General features: G+C 47.0%; 2 protein-coding genes across 4 annotated transcripts in view; one reads left to right on the top strand and one right to left on the bottom strand.

The window, feature by feature from the left end:
• Positions 1-3459, top strand: part of KDM1A (lysine demethylase 1A) — a 31555-nt gene extending 28096 nt beyond the window's left edge. For all 3 annotated transcript variants that reach the window (XM_032972606.2, XM_032972607.2, XM_032972608.2), the window contains exon 20: positions 281-3459. In XM_032972606.2, the coding sequence (XP_032828497.1) occupies positions 281-439 (159 nt within the window). In that variant the 3' untranslated portion in view covers positions 440-3459. The remainder of the gene's footprint in view (positions 1-280) is intronic.
• UST (uronyl 2-sulfotransferase) overlaps positions 2475-17933 on the bottom strand; it is a 129566-nt gene continuing 114107 nt past the window's right edge. Inside the window, exons 6-8 of the mRNA XM_032972840.2 lie at positions 17203-17300; positions 14825-14982; positions 2475-10495 (exon numbers count right to left, since the gene is read on the bottom strand). Of these exons, the coding sequence (XP_032828731.1) occupies positions 9960-10495; positions 14825-14982; positions 17203-17300 (792 nt within the window). The 3' untranslated portion in view covers positions 2475-9959. The remainder of the gene's footprint in view (positions 10496-14824; positions 14983-17202; positions 17301-17933) is intronic.

The following is a 17933-nucleotide window of genomic DNA, read 5'->3' on the forward strand; positions in this document are numbered from 1 at the left end:
AGAATTCAAACTCTTGTTAATTTATTCTGTTGCCTTCTTCTTTCCCCCCATTCATTGAAATACATATTTTCATAGCCAGTTGCAGGGAACACTTAAGTAGGTTCCCTCCACTACTGTTACAATGTCCAATCAACGGGCAAGATAAGTTACACCTACATTGTTTATGCAACCGGCCACTGGTTTATTACCGGGTGGATATGCATGTTGCTGATGTCCGGATACTGATGTTCATCATTAATCAATGGACTTCACCTTCCCCTCTCGACCTTTTGTTGTGCAGCCGATACACCGGCTCTTCTTCGCTGGGGAGCACACAATCAGGAACTACCCGGCCACGGTGCACGGAGCACTGCTCAGCGGCCTGCGGGAGGCCGGTCGCATCGCCGACCAGTTCCTGGGCGCCCCTTACACCCCTCCGCGCACGCCAACCACGCAGTGACGCCCCCGCCAGCGCGCACCACCACGTACCACCCACGTGTTACTTGGCCCTTGCTTGCTCGGGAAAACCGGGTCCCTCTCGGCGCGACACCGCTGGCGGATTGGAGAACATGCTGGCACGTGCCACGGATGGCAAGGGTTGAGACTCAGGGTTGAGGCTTAGGTTAGACGAGGAGGGCAACGGGGGGAGGGGGAAGAGCTGTGTTGCCTCGTGGCTTTCACTGTGCACGCTACGAAGGGAAAATAGATGATGGAATTGTTGCGTTTTTGCTGTTGGGATGGTGTGGTGTTAATGCTGCTTGTACTGCCTGCATTGTGACCCCACTCGCCCCTGCCACTTATGAGAACATGTGCGAATGTAAATTGACCCCACCCCAAATGCCCCCGAAAAATAATGTTCTTGCCATTGCATTGTAACGTGTGGAATGCACAATTAAAATTAGATGAATAACAAAAGTGAATTATTAACGTATATACAGTAAACACCTTGGATTGCGAGTAACTTGGTCTGCGAGTGTTTTGCAAGACGAGCAAAATGTTTAAATAAATATTAATTTGATAAACGAGCGAGGGTCTTGCAATACGAGTAGTACGTATACGCTTTGTCTGCCGAGTGTCACATGATCACAACTGATATGCGAGTGCTTTGGATTACAAACACGTTTCTGGAACAAATTATGCTCGCAATCCAAGGTTTTACTGTATTAGGTTTAACTCTTTGGTTCTTTCGGTAAAGTCACGTAGAAATTGAAAATAATAATTAAATAATGGCATACGACGTTTCGATTGCAACACAAGCAACCATCATCAGGTACAAATGAAAGAGAAAACAAACCGAGTAAACTTAGAAATATAATGCGATACAACACAGAGAGTCGGCTAACATAACAGTCAACACCCTACCTGGTCGATTTCGTTCTTCCAAAGATTGCTAAATTTGAGAGAGAGACAAAACACAGACACGGAGACACAGACACAAGCAGAGAGAGAACACAGAGGCACACAGAGAGAGATAACACAGAGACACAGAGAGACACACACATAGGCACACAGAGGAACAACGCCTCTGTGTCGAGGCCTTAAATAGAGAGAGGGGGGCAGAGGGGGAGGGGGGTGGAGAAATTAGCATGTCAATGAGAGATTTGGAGCTTTCGTGTCTGCAGGAAATACTAGAGCTACAACACGACGCACAGAGAGAGAGAAAACAAAATCAAACAAACTTAGTAAAATTTAGAAATTTAATGCAATGCAACACAGAGTCGGTCAACACACAATGCATAGCCTGGTTGATTACGTTCTTCTAATAATTGCTCAATTAGAAGTTAAATGTAAAATTTGAGAGAGACAAGACAGACACGGAGACACAAAGACAGACACAAGCAGAGATAGCTAACACAGAGACAAAGAGAGAGAAAACAAACTTAAATCCTCCCCGTAGAGGTGGTTCAAACTTGATTTAGAGCTTTTGTGACTGCAGGAATTACTCTTTGGTTCTTTTGATAAAGTCACGTAGAAAGAAAAATAAATTAAATATTCATTGCAATCGATTCGTCGTATGCTATTTAATTTATTTTTATTTCTACGTGACTTACCGAAATAACCAAAGAATAATTCCTGCTGTCACGAAAGCTCTGAATCAAGTTTACATTAGGTTTCTTTGCCAAGTCAAATAAAATACACCTCATTTTTAAATGTCGGTCAAGCAAACACTTTTGGTGAACCTGCAAGGTCAAAGCAAAATATAATTTCACGTTTCATAGGATTGTGCATCCATGGTATATGCTGTGCTGAGCAAGGCTATTTTTGACCTTTAACTTGTATGTGTTTCTGTCTTGTCCAGGAAGAGCAATGTGTTTTTTTTACCTTTTGTATGTCAAAACTTTTGAGACGGTAGAAAGCGTTGGCCAGATGCAGTGGCGTCCGGCCGTCTTTGGCCACGATCTTTGGAGACTTTTGTGGAGGTGCAGTGAATTACCATCCCAAGTAACATTATCGTAAGGTTCAACACACGGACGGACGGACCTCAAAACCCATGATTTGGTCCATTGCTGTCTTTACTGCGCAGGAGAACCACGACATGTAAACATTACATATGCCTTATCGTATAACATTTACATACAGACGGTCACGTATGAATGTAACGCCGCAGATTTGGGTCAATGATTTCCCGCTTTGAGAGCAAGGTAAAGAAACAGGTGCTTGAAACGACACCCCAAGTCGGTGGGGAAGCAGTAAAAGTTTCAATGAGTTTAGCAAACCATTGGCTGCTTCTATACACAGAGGCAAAGATACCGAGCAAACGCCACATGTTCAAGACAATTAAATTAACATTTACTGTTGTACGAAATTCTGACTGGACGTAAATAATTGCATTACTTGAGACCCTTGCTCTTGATCGCAAAATAATTCTGATAAACCGCTCCAAGATAAAAGCCCATACATTTTTTTAAGTTTCACCTTTTCATCAGTTAACTGGCAAAACCCATGTATTTACAATAAAAACAGTCCTCGTTTGGCTTAGTGAATAAGAAAACGCCTTTTGTTTAGTGAATTATAATTGGCCTTTACCACACGACCCATGATTTTATTTTCGTCGCGATTAAATAAGGGCAAAGTTTGATAAATTATTATGTGTTGCCTCGGATGTGCAAAGCTGTTTGTTTTACAAAACTGGAATCGATGGCCCGACACCCCGTCTCAGTTGCAGCTGCGTCTAGTACATGCGTCTGGTACACTTTCATTTAAATATTGATAACATTGTCTGGGGTTTTCTTGCCGTGATACAAAACATCACACTAGGCTTTGCACCATCGACCATTATTCTTTAACCAGTACACCCCTTAAAGCATTCAATGTATATATTTTTTTGGTATTGAGAGCTGACTTTTTTCATTCATTTGCAATTATTGGAGCTGGAATTTTCTGTTTTAAGTTAGAACAACCATTTTTGGCACCGACTTGTGGCAGAATTGTTGTATATATTTTATAAAATGTTAAAAGAATAAAAAAATGAAATGCAAAGTTTGTGAAGTGGTTTATATCTGGGAAACTTATCGTTTAATCATGCCAGATTTATTTCTGCCAAACAACAGTCATTTGGCATCTACTGTGTCTTGGGGGGGGGGGGGCTATATATACACAATCTGTTCCATATTACTGTGCACCATAGCTCTGGTTCCTCGCATTTCAATGTACCGAATCCTTGTTTTGGAACTTGTTTTCCATCTTTCTCTCCAGTCCGAGGACAAACACGGTAGGTACACAAAGTAAACTGGAACCGTTTGGCTTTGTGGCCATGACAAATATACAACATCGTGGTCTGTACGTTGGTAGAGAAGACTGAGCGGCTCATTTCTATCGTTAAACATTCTAAGCAAAACGAAGTGTCTGAACATGCCACCACCCATTGCACATTTTTACATTAGAAATCTTTACTGCATGACGAACTTCGCCGTTTAGTGAGATGAGACCACATGGGTCTGGTATTACATGTGTCGTGAGTGCGTGGCCACTGCATAACATCGGGGCCCTTTCCCGTGACCTTCCAGCGAGCCTTTTGACAGTTCGCGTGGCGTCAAAGGGCACCCAATCTTATCACAAGCGACACGGTGAGGGCAATGCCACTTGGTGGCCAATGGTTGTTGCCGTCCGCCGTAGGTGTTTATATGAACAGCGCTCGCCCCACCAGCCCGAAATTACTTTATCTTTTCATGGAAACGGCAAGGTGAAGAAGGGTGGTGTGGACAATGCACCCAGGAGGCCAGTTGGAGAGGCTCGCTCGAAAGAACACAAAAGAACAACATCTCGAGAGAGCGGTGCACTTGGCTCCGATGGTGGGTCCACACACGTTAAACAATATCGTGGCATTGCTCTCTGCGTTCAATGACTCCCAAGTGTACGTGGGAATGTACTGTTTTGCCGGAGCGACTGCCTGGCGTTAACTTCGAATTTTATTTCAAGTCATTAAGTCAAAGAATGTGATGGAACTGTCGGGCGAGCCATGTCCTGTGGATTTAATTGCGCAATTCCCTTCGTCAGGTTTACTAAATCAGTCAAAAAATGTCATCCACTGATCGTAAAATTTTGCTCCTTCCCCATTTAATATTTGCTCAGCCAATCAGTAGTGACACCTTATGTTCAAATATAGCCAATTGCCATTTTTGGTAGTCCTCTGTCCCAAAAAACGTTGCTCAATTATCTTTGGTGCCCGGTGGATAGTCGTCATCATCACGCTTCGACTCATAAGTCAGCGTCGACTAAAAGTAAAAAATAACAAATACTGAATTTACAAACATTTCCATCGCTAATTTCGTCAACTGTAATGCCGCTCTCCTTTGCCTTGGCGCATTCGGTTCATGCCGCAATCGTGCGTTGGTGGGTGTGGCAGGCCGGGAGAATTGCCGTGTTGAGCGACAACAACAATAAAAGGCTCGATAGCAAAAGCCAAATGCCCTTTCAACAGCCAAGCATGCCCATAGCTGTCAACCCCTTATCAGTGCTCTACCTTATTACAGACCAATTCAGACCTTATTGGGTCACCCCGTGCCCTTATAAATCTCAAAGTTCATCCTACAAAGTCCCATCACAAGGGAGAAACACAAATATATAGATACAAAAAAATTTGCCCGTATTAAAACGGCTGTACGCCGTATGGACCTGAAAACCCAATTTCCCTGTACAAGAACACGGCTACACCGTATGGGTTGACAGCTGTGCATGCCCACCCCAACCGGCTCGTGGCTGGTCTCAATATCTGCAGGCCCGACTGAGTGTGAGCAGTGTAATTACATTGATTTTGTGCGCGTGTGTTGGTGCTCGCTAACAGCACTTGCCCCAACAGTCTATTCAGGCTCCACGGGGGATCTTTGTTTAGATTAAGTGTTGCCCTTCCCCCCGCACCTCCCATTAGCACGCTTTGCTACGGCATGGTTGCGAAATAAGTCCAACGTACATGCATGCAGAATCGGTATTTTCCCCCGAGCGGGTTGTTTAAATATCCTGCACATTCTGTCTTTAACGACGGTGCCATTTGAAACTTATGGCGGGACCCCGGGGTCCCGAATAAACGGAAGTCAAAATCGTAATTAATTAGAGTATTTTTGGCGACTCCGTCCAACCGCGCACACAAACGCCCGCGACCCGCCTGGCGCGGATCCGTTCTGTTGTCGTGTCGTGTCCAAGCGCAGCAGCGAGGACGAATGCGCAGAAGAAAGAAAACTTTCATTACCGTGTAGAGCTCGTCGAGAGGAATAGATCGCCGTGTCGTCCGCCTTCAACAGACATAAGATGACGTCGCAACGCAGTTTATGCGAGAGCCGGGGGCGTACGTCACCCCGGTGTCCCGCCCATACGGTTCAGCTGACACGGGACACGAATCCGACTTTGGGCTCTTGGGCCCTTTGAGTGTGGGCTAAGCAGCATTGGGTCGTTGCTTTGCGGCCACAGTCGCTTCTTTGCCATTGCTTCTCCCCTTGGTCCCCCATGACCAAACCTGTCCCACACCACATTCTTATTCCCTTGGTTCTGCTATCGCAATTTTTATGGCAAGCGAAGTTTGACTTAGGAGGGGTGTGTGGGGGGGGAAATTATACTCCTGGAAACGTAGCAAGAAAACGAAGATTACACAGTACCTGTTATAAGTAGTTTCATTAAAATTATCGTATATATATTTATTTCATAGCCAATTTTCATTTAAAGCTTTTATAAAAAGCATTCATAATATGCAGTCAACGAATGTCTCTTGCAAGGTTTGCATTTCCCAAAATATGTAAATTGTGCTTTATAAGTAAATATCATCCGTGTAATAATTATAATAATCCGTGATACTTGTACGTTCTTACATCCATCAGAAGAGCAAATTGAGTAGCCGCCATTCTACACGGAAACTCTTCTTCACCATCCCCACACACACTCACCACTCACTCACCACTCACTCACACACTCACCCCACTCACTACTCACTCACCAACCCCACTCACACTCACCACTCACACACTCACCCCACTCACCACTCACACACTCACAAACCCCACTCACTCACACTCACCGCTCACACACTCACCCCACTCACACTCACAAACTCACTCATCAACCTCACTCACCACTCACCCCACTCACTAACACTCACCACTCACGCACTCACTCACACTCACCCCAGTCACCACTCACACACACCCCTCTCACTCACCAACCCCACTCACAAACTTACCCCTCTTACTCACCAACCACACTCACCCCTCTTTCACTCACCAACTCCACACACACCCACCAACCCCACTCACACACTCGCCCCATCGCACATCAACACCAGACTGACAGCATTTACACACATTGCACTTCCACACCACACAGAGTTACATTGCAAAGTACAGGTACAGCCCTTTCTCAATCCACCTCCGAATGATGGCCTCCCCATGCCATGTGGGCTGTAGGGTGGGTGAGGAGGGGGGTTAATTGACCATACTTCACCACACTGGTGAAGTACGGGTTGAGCATAAAATCACGGCGCAGCGATGGCTTTTTGCTGCACTACCCTCTGCTGCCCACCACATATCCCTGAAGCCTATAACAACCAGCCTTGTGCTCAGTGGTCACCCGTCCAAGCACTGTCCAGGGCTCAAACCAGCTTAGCTTCTGACATCGGGCACTTTCCGGGCGATTTGGTCGACGGCGCAAATTGCATCGCCGTCACAATTTATAATTTGAGCCACACCGGCGCACAACTGACTTTGCCGGCAAATTATGCCGTGACGTACTCTTTTTTTTTTCCCCCAACAGACAATGACGCACTTTGGTAATTCTTTCCATCCCGCCAAAGAACCGGGGTGGCTTCTGTGCTGGCTTTGATGTGTGGGCATGGCGAGCTGGGCTGTGGGGCTAGGCGGGTGCAGGGCCCACCGTTTTACTCGCCGCTGGAGTTTGTTAATTACAACGTTAAAATATTCACAACGGGAGCACATTCCACTTGGGCCTCATCGCTAGGGGATTGGTCGCCCCGGATAAACGGAACTGAAGTCCGAGCGACACGCCTTCAAAGAAATAACATGCGTGGACAAGGATGGGAGATAATAACTACCTCGCCTAGTATGCAGGAGGTTGTGGGTTCGATACCGACCATGACGTCTATATATGTGGAGTTTGCAGGTCTCTCTCCCTGTGGTCGTGTGGATTTTCACTTCGGGTCCTCCGGTTCCCCCCCCCCCCCCCTCCCCGTATTTAGAATCACGCGTTTAGAGTATGTGGCTGCTATAAATGTTAATGTGATAAGTCACTTCCGTTGAGCTATCATTTGTGGCCTGGTGGCATCTGAAAAAGAGCTGTATAGCTCAGTGGGCCTTACCTGGTAAAATATGAAATAGTTTTGTTTTATTTTAGTCTATTAGGATGGTGAATTAATATGTACTATGGTGTAAGCGTGAGTATTGAATCCCTTTAAACATTGTTTTTCTTAATGAACACCAAATGCACCACTTAATCTGCTCAATTCAGGATGTAAGATCAACGGATTACTTTTTTCAGAGATGAGACGCCCGCCATAATCGACAGACGTCATGACCACGGCACGTCGGCTAAGAACCTCTGATGAGTTAAAATTAAAAATACCACTCATAGAGTGTCGTAAAACTTATCGAAACTAACATCGGCAAATAATCACTTTCATAACTGTATAGGCTTTTGTTTTTCATCTCAGGCTTCTTAAATATGTTCGCATCTTGATTTAAAGCTTTAGTGACTGCAGGGATTCATATTCTTGGTTCTTTCGGTAAAGTCACGTAGAAGGGAAACAATAAAATAATAAAAATATAAAACAAGAAAATTATCACGACGTTTCGACTGCAACACAAGCAATCATCATCAGGTGTGAAAACCACAACAAGAAAATTTGAAAAAAGTAGCGGTTATTTTTAACGTTAGCACCACGGAGAGCGATTTGACAGTTTGTTCAGATGGACGAGTCCATCTATGTTCGGAAAAGAGGAGGGGGGAGACGAAAATAATGGATGCTGTCTGAAAGCCACCGTAAGCGTGAACAATCAATTAAGACCCGATATGGTTTATCAAATCATTCCAATGATTGCTAAGCCAGAATCCATCTTCTTGGTTGAAATTGTCTGTGTTTGTATATGTGGATAGCCTCATGAACGAATCTCTCATGGTAGCCAGATGGCTTGCAAAGAACCTCTGTCTTGGAGAAGTCAATGTCATGTGAGCCTACTGAATTATAACAGTGATCTGCCACGGCCGAGGTGTTGGTCCGACCGTGTTTAAGGTCTGCTTTGTGTTCACGAATGCGGTCCGAGACATGTCGTTTGGTTTCTCCAATGTAACTACTACCACAGAGGCAACTTAGTTTGTAGACGCCAGGGTACTGTATGTCCGGAATCACATCTTTTACAGATGGAACCAGATCACGGATTTTATGTAATGTGTTGAATCAGACCTGGATCTTGTGTTTACGTGCTTGTGTTCACATAGCCAGTGAACTCAAGCACGTACACCAAGCTCTTAAGGCTAATGGTTACTCCGACTACACAATCCGCAAAGCTATCACTCCAACCATGAAGAAGGACCCTCTTGAGGAGCCTTTCAAAACCATCACTTTAACTCTACATTGCGGGGATCACAAAAAATATCTCCAAAATCTTGAATAAACACAAGATCCAGGTCCGATTCAACACATTACATAAAATCCGTGATCTGGTTATGTCTGTAAAAGATGTGATTCCGGACATACAGTACCCTGGCGTCTACAAACTAAGTTGCCTCTGTAGTAGTAGTTACATTGGAGAAACCAAACGACATGTCTCGGACCGCATTCGTGAACACAAAGCAGACCTAAAACACGGTAGGACCAACACCCCGGCCGTGGCAGATCACTGTTATGATTCAGTAGGCTCACATGACATTGACTTCTCCAAGACAGAGGTTCTTTGCAAGCCATCTGGCTACCATGAGAGATTCGTTCATGAGGCTATCCACATATACAAACACAGAGACAATTTCAACCGAGAAGATGGATTCTGGCTTAGCAATCATTGGAAGGATTTGATAAACCATTTCGGGTCTTAATTGATTGTTCACGCTTACGGTGGCTTTCAGACCGCAACCATTATTTTTCGTCTCCCCCCTCCTCTTTTCCGAACATAGATGGACTCGTCCATCTGAACAAACTATCAAATCGCTCTCCGTGGTGCTAACGTTAAAAATAACGGCCACTTTTTTCAAATTTTCTTGTTGTGGTTTCACACCTGATGATGACTGCTTGTGTTGCAGTCGAAACGTCGTGATAATTTTATTGTTTTATATTTTTATAATTTTATTGTTTCCCTTCTACGTGACTTTACCGAAAGAACCAAGAATATGTTCGCATCATCACACAAAGCGAAAGCCACCCACGATTGAAATAGCTCGCAAATACCTCTCGCTCGTCATTCCAGTATATGTACACCAAATTAACCCATCTATTCTGTGCAGAACATAAAACAAAACGCAAATGTGTCCCGGCGGAATGGACTCGGCGGTCAGCGCCGGTAGTTCTCCCGCAGCCACTGCGAGACGTCCACGTCCACGTTGGTGTCGCCCTCCTCCCCCCCCTCCTCGTTTAACGTGCGCAGGACCAGAGCCCGCTGCGCCACGGGCGGCGTTCGGCTGCCCGTGCCCTCCCCTACGCCGCCGCTTTCCCTCGCCGAGTCCTGGCCCTCGTGGGCAGGGGCCTCGGGCGCCGCTGCCTTCTCCTTGGCCGCCACCTCGCCCGTCGCCGCCTCTCCTCCTCCTCCTCCCACCGCCGCCGCCGTCGCTGCCGCCGTCCCCCCTACGGCCACCGCGGCCGTCTCGTCGGCGAAGAGGCGCGTCGCCCCGGGAGGCAACGTGACGTCCTGCGGCCTGGGCCGCCGCGGCACCCTGAGGCCCAGCTTGCGCTTGAGCAGGTGGAACTGGTCGCGCACGAAGTAGTAGAAGTCGTACTCGTAGCCGAGCCTCTGGTACAGCACCTGGAGGGCGCGCCGCGACGGCAGCTGCTTCTTGAGGGAGCTCGTGCCGTTGCCCAGGCCGAAGTAGTCTGCGGACGGTGGTGGTGGGGGGGGGAACAAGAAACGCCAAACGGGCGGCATGGTTATAACAGCGGACCCGCGTGGGCATCGAGGGCACGCTCGCGCGAGGTGCTCTCGTCACTGCACCCGGTGTAAACAAATCGCCATCGGCCACGATCAGGTCTTCCCCCAAGCTGTCCCCCCACCTCTCTCGATCCTGCGATGCAATTATCCACCTTGCATCAACGTACGAGCCAATTTATACGTCTTCTCGGATAATTTACTTTATTTGGCTGCCATCGTTGCTGGTGACCAGTGGCCAAGCCCACCTTCCTTAACAGTTTGAATTCCAGTAAAACCTTGAATTGCGAGCATAGTTCGTTCCGGAAACGTGTTTGTAATCCAAAGCACTCGTGTAGCAGTTGTGATCACGTGACGCTCGGCAGTACAAAGCGTGTACACGTACACTACTCGTATTGCAAGACCCTCGCTCGTTTATCAATTAATATTTATTAAAAAATGTTGCTCGTCTCACAAAACACTCACAGACCAAGTTACTCGCAATCCATGGTTGTACTGTATGTCTAATGAACCTCTATGGGTTCTCTAAATCCACATGTTTCCTTTTCTGTCTCCTAGTGTTTTCTTTCTTTTCCCAAGCATGCATCTCTCCATTGCTTTTTTTGCAGACATTTCCGTTCAGGTTTGTTCCATGCTTTTTTTTGTGAATGATCGCGTTGTTTACGAGCCGCGAGTCGGCAACTTGTACAACTTTAGACCAAGGGAAACGAAATTTTTTTCACTGATTTGAGCACTTGGAACACTTAATCGTGCACAAGCTGAAAATACTTTGCCTCCGCCATCATTAACAATTTGCCACGGTTATGAAACATCGCACGATTAATGATGGCGGAGATGAATCGAGGCATGTCCTGGAAACGCCTGATAACCTACAAAACCTCGTTGTCCCTGAAAGCAGGCCACGACTGAGTATGCAGATTAAGTTTAGGAAGAAGATAAAGTGAACGATTAAGTTCGCTGTGTGGGCATCTATGTGAAAAGGATACCACAACAGCTATCAGAAGTGGATTGTAATGTGGTCAAATTAATCGAGCATGGGTTATCTTAAAATAGTAATTGCATACGTGAGTTTTCCACCTTTTCCGTGTATCAATTATTTTCAGCAAGTTGTCTACGTTGCTCTTCCCTCTAATCCAGACCCAGTCTATCGAAAGATCTGGAATAATAAAAAAACAAACAAACAGGATGGCAATTTCGAGAGAGGCACAACATTACGTCTAAACGCAAGTGTACGTGCCCAACCGTTAGTAATTAGTACGCGAACGTGGGACGATGCTGCGGTGCGCAAATGGTCAGCAGGCCGGACCTGCAATCTCAGGATCAGAATCTTTATCCATGCCAGAGAAATCTTATGAGCTATAACGCTCTTTTTTTCACGGATATCCAATAGGCGCCGGGTCAAAAAGTTACCATGACATGACAACAATGTCAGAGGTCCTCGGTTCGAACTCCTGTCACGGCAGTTTAAGCAATGGTGCAAGTTTCTTAAATGCCCCCCGCCCCACCACCGTCCCACTCTGCCTCTGTCCACTTCGCAGTATAAAAGGGTACCACCGGCTGGTTGCTCGGCACATAACGTACGTATGCATGTTGAACTTCTTTCGCACAGTACACAGACAACCGTGCTAATCGGAGGTGTGGGGGTGGGGGGGACAACGACCTATTCACATCACAAGTGTTGGGGTGAATTGTGGATAACGCTCGCCTCTTAAAAGAAGGGCCGGCCAACGTGCAAGATGCCGACGTGCAAGAGCAGGCTCAGGCACCTCCGGTAGGGGTTTTTTGGCACTCCCTCTAGTGGAGGCCATGCCGCCATTGCAGGGCTGCATCTTTATATTTACATGGGCGTACATTCCTAGTGGGGACGCCTGACGGGCTCCGACTTTTATGAAGGAGGATATTTACAAACCATAAACAATGCGGCAAAAAATATGCCAATGTTGTGGCATGTTTGTGTTCCCTTTGATGATTGGAGAGTAAATATTTAGTCATTACCACGAGGTTTTTTTTCGTGCATATCGAAATACAGCTGTGGCACAACGTGCCGTTGACATTCTATCCAGGGGCAAGGTTCATGCCATTTCATCGATGCCAGGTGACGCATGCTAAAAGAATCAGAATATTTATCCTGGAGGAATCCGATGGGCTAGGAAACTTTTTTTTCACGAGACGTCCAGGAGGGCGGCAGGTCAGAAAGTTGCAACAACAAACAATACGGAAACTCGACAGGAGTGCAAATTCAGGTTTAGCAAATGACAAAAAATATATATATACATCCATGAGTCGGGAGAGGCTGGGAAACGCAATCAAACCAGTGATGCACTTTCTAGTCAGATTCGAGTGGCGACTACAAGAGACAGAAGTCAAAGTTTTCCCGTTGTCCTTGCCTGGAACCAATGTGGCCTCCCATGTGCCCGCCAGCTTAGTCGATCTCCGAAGCTAAGCAGGGGTTAAGCCTGGTCCGTGCTTGGATGGGAGAACGCCAGTGGGGTATGCCAGGTGCCGATGGCTCCGCCTGCGAGGTGGCCTGTACAGCGGTGGCTTTTTGAATCTCTCTGCTTGGAGATCTGAGGGTCACGCCCTGTTGTGCGCTCTGCAAAACCCGTTTCTCCTCCCACATGCCAAACACTAAACTAACACATTTTTTTTATTTTACCAGGTAAGGCCCACTGAGCTATATAGCTCATTTTCAGAAGCGGCCTGGCCACGAATTGTATTCCTTAATTAATGATATATTGTCCAGGTTCCTGGTAGACTGGCCACTTCATTGTGCTATCACATGTGGCCAGGTTGTGTCTGAAAGCGAGCTATATAGCCCAGTGGGCCTTATCTGGTAAAATAGAAAATTATAGTAGAGTTTAGTATACCCCTCGCCGGCACTTCTCACTGAATATTTTCCAGGTTGCTGGTAGACTGGCCACGGTTGATAGCCCCAAACGAAGCGACTTATCACGTGGACGTTTATAGCAGCCAAACATTCTTAAACACGTGTTTCTAAATGCGGAGGGGAAAAAACCAGAGGACAATTGTAAAATATCTGATTGCAGGAACCTCCTGAAAAAGGGTCTTGACAATCAGCGAGGCTTCCCTAGGTCAAGGGCATTATTATCATTACTATTGTTTATAAAAATCTGTCGAGCGTCTTTATTAATACTGCACCGGCGCTTGTCACCAATGTAACCTTTGACACCCTGACGGGTCCCCAGGTGCGCTTCACAGCGGATCTCGGCGAGGCTGTGTTGAAGCTGAGAGAATCCCGGGCGCATCACTCAGAGCCACACAATTGATTTTACGCTCCCCGGCACACCAAATCCAGTATATGTATATACTGGATATGGGTGCCACGCTGGCGGGATGTTAACTCCCTCGCCTGGTATGCAGGAAGTCGTGGGTTAAATCCCGACTCTGATACATGTATATTTGAGGTTGGCATGTTCTCCCTGTGGTTGTATGGATTTTTCTCCGGGTCCTCCAGTTTTTCCCTCCACAGTTAGAAGCAACGTATAAATTCCCAAATGATGATAAGCCACTTTGTTGAGCTATCATTTGTGGCCAGGTCGCTTCTGAAAGGGAGCTATAGAGTGCAGTGGGCCTTACCTGGAAAGATAAAATAAAAAGCTTATGAGTTAGTTTCGTATGCCTTTCACCGGCACAATTTCTCACTTGATATTTTCCAGGTTGCCGCTAGACTGGAACAGGCATGTGACAAGTGGATGGGTGGGATTTGTAACTCACCAAGTCTCACGTTAATTAAGTTAATGCCGAATTAATTGGCGATACTGCGTTGGCAGTGGTGCAGAAGCACAGACAACAGAAAAACCTCGTCAATAACACGAGCACATGAAGAAGAGCCATTGCCCAAAACGTTTCCTGCCATTCTAGATTTGAAGCTTTTGTGACTGCAGGAATCCATACTCTTTGGTTCTTTCGGTAAAGTCACGTAGGTATAAAATAAAATAAATCACGACGTTTCCATCGCAACACAAGCAATCATCATCAGGTGGGGAACCACAGCAATAATTTTTTTGCTTGTGATTTTTGATGATTGCTTGTGTTGCGATCGAAATGTCGCGATTTATTTTATTTTATACCTACTTGACTTTACCGAAAGAACCAAAAGGGTATGGTCTCCTGTCATATAGAGCACTTGTCCGTTTAGGAAAAGCGTTACCAACGGTGGTCTTGAAACTGCTTGCAACCGACTCTTTCTCACACTTTCCCATTGCCCCTTGTGACGGGGAGGGGAGGCGGTCCCCGTGTCCCCCGTAGCCACACACCTGGGTCGCTGTAAATCTTCAGGGCGTCGCTGAAGTAGTGGGGAAGGAGCCTCTCGAGCACGAGCAACGTGTCCTCCAGCTCCTCCAGGATGCCCACGAGCAAGTAGTACTGCACCACGTTGTCCTTGGCCCTCTTGAGCGCCCAGCTGCTGGGAACTCTGAAGCCCCGGTCCACACGCACGCACACAAAGACAAAGATTCCCCAACCCCAACCCCATGACTGATTAAGCTTTTAACGGAGCTGCTGGGGCATATTCTGTTCTCGCGAACAGCGCCTGTGAAGGCCGGTAATGGCACACGAGGCGGCGGGTGGCCAGCACCACATCAGGCTGCCTTTGTCTCCCCGGGTGACGATGTTTACACATCGCACCAGGTGCTCGTTTTGAGGCCGACTCGACCTAGGGAAGGCCCCAACACCGGTTCAGATAATCGTTGTGAGCGGGAGTCGAACTCGATTCATTTTCCAAAGGAGCTCCCATTACGTGGAGTGAAACGTCGGGAAATGGTGCCGAACAATGCGCGCCACAACCAGAAAACGCAGCGAAGAGTTACACAGCAGCACGGCCACGAAATCCTGATCATGCAAACTTGTTAGATCTGCACGTAATATTGATGAACTTGTTACATTTCAGACATCCTAGTTCATTGCAATATTCTTAAACAGCACACCAGCGTACGTTGTGATTTTTCCAGTGACGACACAAATACCTTTCCACCATCATGTCCCGAGCCTCTTTGAAAGTGCACGAAAGCAGAACGTGATAGGCATTCCAATAAACATCGAGAGACGTTTACCGCTTCTCAAACCACACCCATCGAATAAAAAAACAAACTAGACTTCACGGAACAACAGCTGGCGGGAGTCGACCCATGTTTGTAGACAAGAAACTTGCAAACAAAAATTGCGCAGCGATCGCAAAGATCGCGCGGAAATTCCGTACACGGGCACTTGGGGCAACCGGGGGTTCAAATAATTCTCCTCCGTCTTCCTCGTCCCGGAGAATTTCACACTCAGCCTTCCTGGTTCTCTCTTGCTCCACCGAAGAGTACAAGAGGTACGACACCAGAGTGTACGACCGTCACAGATCCACGCACGCGTTGGCGCCCGGGGCAACCGTCGCGTTCCACAGACGTTCACGTGTCCGCACAAGTTCACGTATCCGCACCAGTTCACGTATCTGCACCATCTCACGTATCCGGGCACGCGACGCTGCGCTGCGTTCCATGTGAACGGACAAGTTTTCGGCCGCTTTAGTGCATCGGGTTTTCTTTTTCTCTTCTCACCGTGGTTGTAAATCAGTAGGTGGCAGCCTCGCCACTGACGGCATCACTTCACGACCGCACGCGCCCGGCGCGCTGCAACGAGCCGACGGCTTCCTCCGTCACACTGAGAGTCGGCAGCGGATCGATGAGGAAACGCGCAGAGGGGGATTTGTGCCTCACCGAATATATTCCCCCGGGTCGCTGGTAGACTCGAGTGGGTGTGGCGGAATGTGACCATAATATCCACAACTATAGTGAGAGCTATATTTGGACAAGGAGGAGGAGCGGGATGCGGATATATTTTCCCCGGTGGTTGCTCAGGCCCACTGAGCTATGCAACAATTTTTCATAAGTGACCTGGCCACAAATGATACCTCAACGAAGCGGCTTATCATACAGACATTTATAGCGGCTAAATACTCTAAATGTTTGTTTCTAAATTGCGGGGGCAAAAACGGGAGGGTCCGGAGAAAAATCCACACGACCATGGGAAGAGGACATGCAAATTCCAAATATACAGGCGTCAGGGTTGGGATCGAACCCACGCCCTGCTGCATACCAGGCGAGGTTGTTAACATCTCCTAGCCACCGTCACGCCCTCAATACCCCCTGAGGGAGCACTCACCGGGGTTGTTGTAGCATTTTCACCGGCGCTGCCAGTTCCCACGTACTCGATGTACTTCTTATCGGGGAAGCTCTCATCTTGTAAGATACAAGGGATGTTCCCAAATTTTGGATTAATCTGAAAAAACCCAAAATTGGGACCATACGCTAAATTTCGTGCTTTTCGAGAAAGCGTATATTTTGTAAGCGCGAGCTACGTTCAATTATCGCGTCATGTAAATGATCAGAACATCCTTCGAAATTGTCTTTTGTTGCTGTCTCCGGACCTACAGCACAAAATGCACGCTTTCAACGTAAGAGCTATTTGGGGTTTTGGTTGCAAATTGTCTTAATCCCACTCTCTTCAATCACAATCTTTTGCAGCGGTTTCAGCCAAGGGCCAGGGTTTTGCCGAGTTCAGCAGTGTTTTCATTTCGGTAAATGGAAGCATTTTCGTTTTATTTATTTGCAACGCAGGCAGCGGTAAAGTGTGCCCGGTGATGGTGGCTTACCGGCACCGAGGATCCTGCCCACAGAAGTAGGGGACGATGTAGAACAGGCGAGGGTTGGTGCATTCTGGGTAATTCTTGAGGATGCAGTCGTTCACACTCTGGAAACAAAAATACAAACTGCGGTCATTTGAGCCCTCCCCAGAAACATACATCTCCCCCCCCCCCTCCCCGAGTGTTGCCCTAAATTTGCTATCGTTTGCACGTCACGAGTCAACGTATTAATTTCTGATATCGTGCCGAGCATCGCAATCCTTCATGCTAGAGAACATCCCACAGAAGTGGACATTACACAGAGCCACCTCAGGAAATATCTTCAAGTGACATCTGGCCCAAACAGTAGAGGGCACCCTTTTTCCCACCCACTGCCATGCGAGAGTAACGTTCTCAAAAGTGGAACTTCGCCAAATTGCAGTACTGCTATTTAGTGCGATGGATGTCTGTGTGGTCATTGATAAATGAGCTGAGATCGTCAACTCTTGAGCCTTGAGAGCAACCGGCTGAATCGCAGGCAGCTTGCCTAGAGTCGAACCGAGATTCAAAGTGGATGGCAGCTCTACAGGCTTCTGAGCCACTCAGTCAACCTCCTCAATTTAAGGATGTAAAACCCAAACAACGTGTACACCCGATTTGGCCTTCTCACTCCCAAAAAAGACAAACATTTTTCACGAGCGTACATCCAAAAGAAAAATCCCAGTCACGTTTCAAGATGCAAATTCAGCCGTTTCGGGAAT

This window comes from Petromyzon marinus, chromosome 49 (genome assembly GCF_048934315.1).
Source record: "Petromyzon marinus isolate PM22_M1 ecotype Great Lakes invasive population chromosome 49, UKy_Petmar_22M1.pri1.0, whole genome shotgun sequence".
NCBI lineage: Eukaryota > Metazoa > Chordata > Hyperoartia > Petromyzontiformes > Petromyzontidae > Petromyzon > Petromyzon marinus.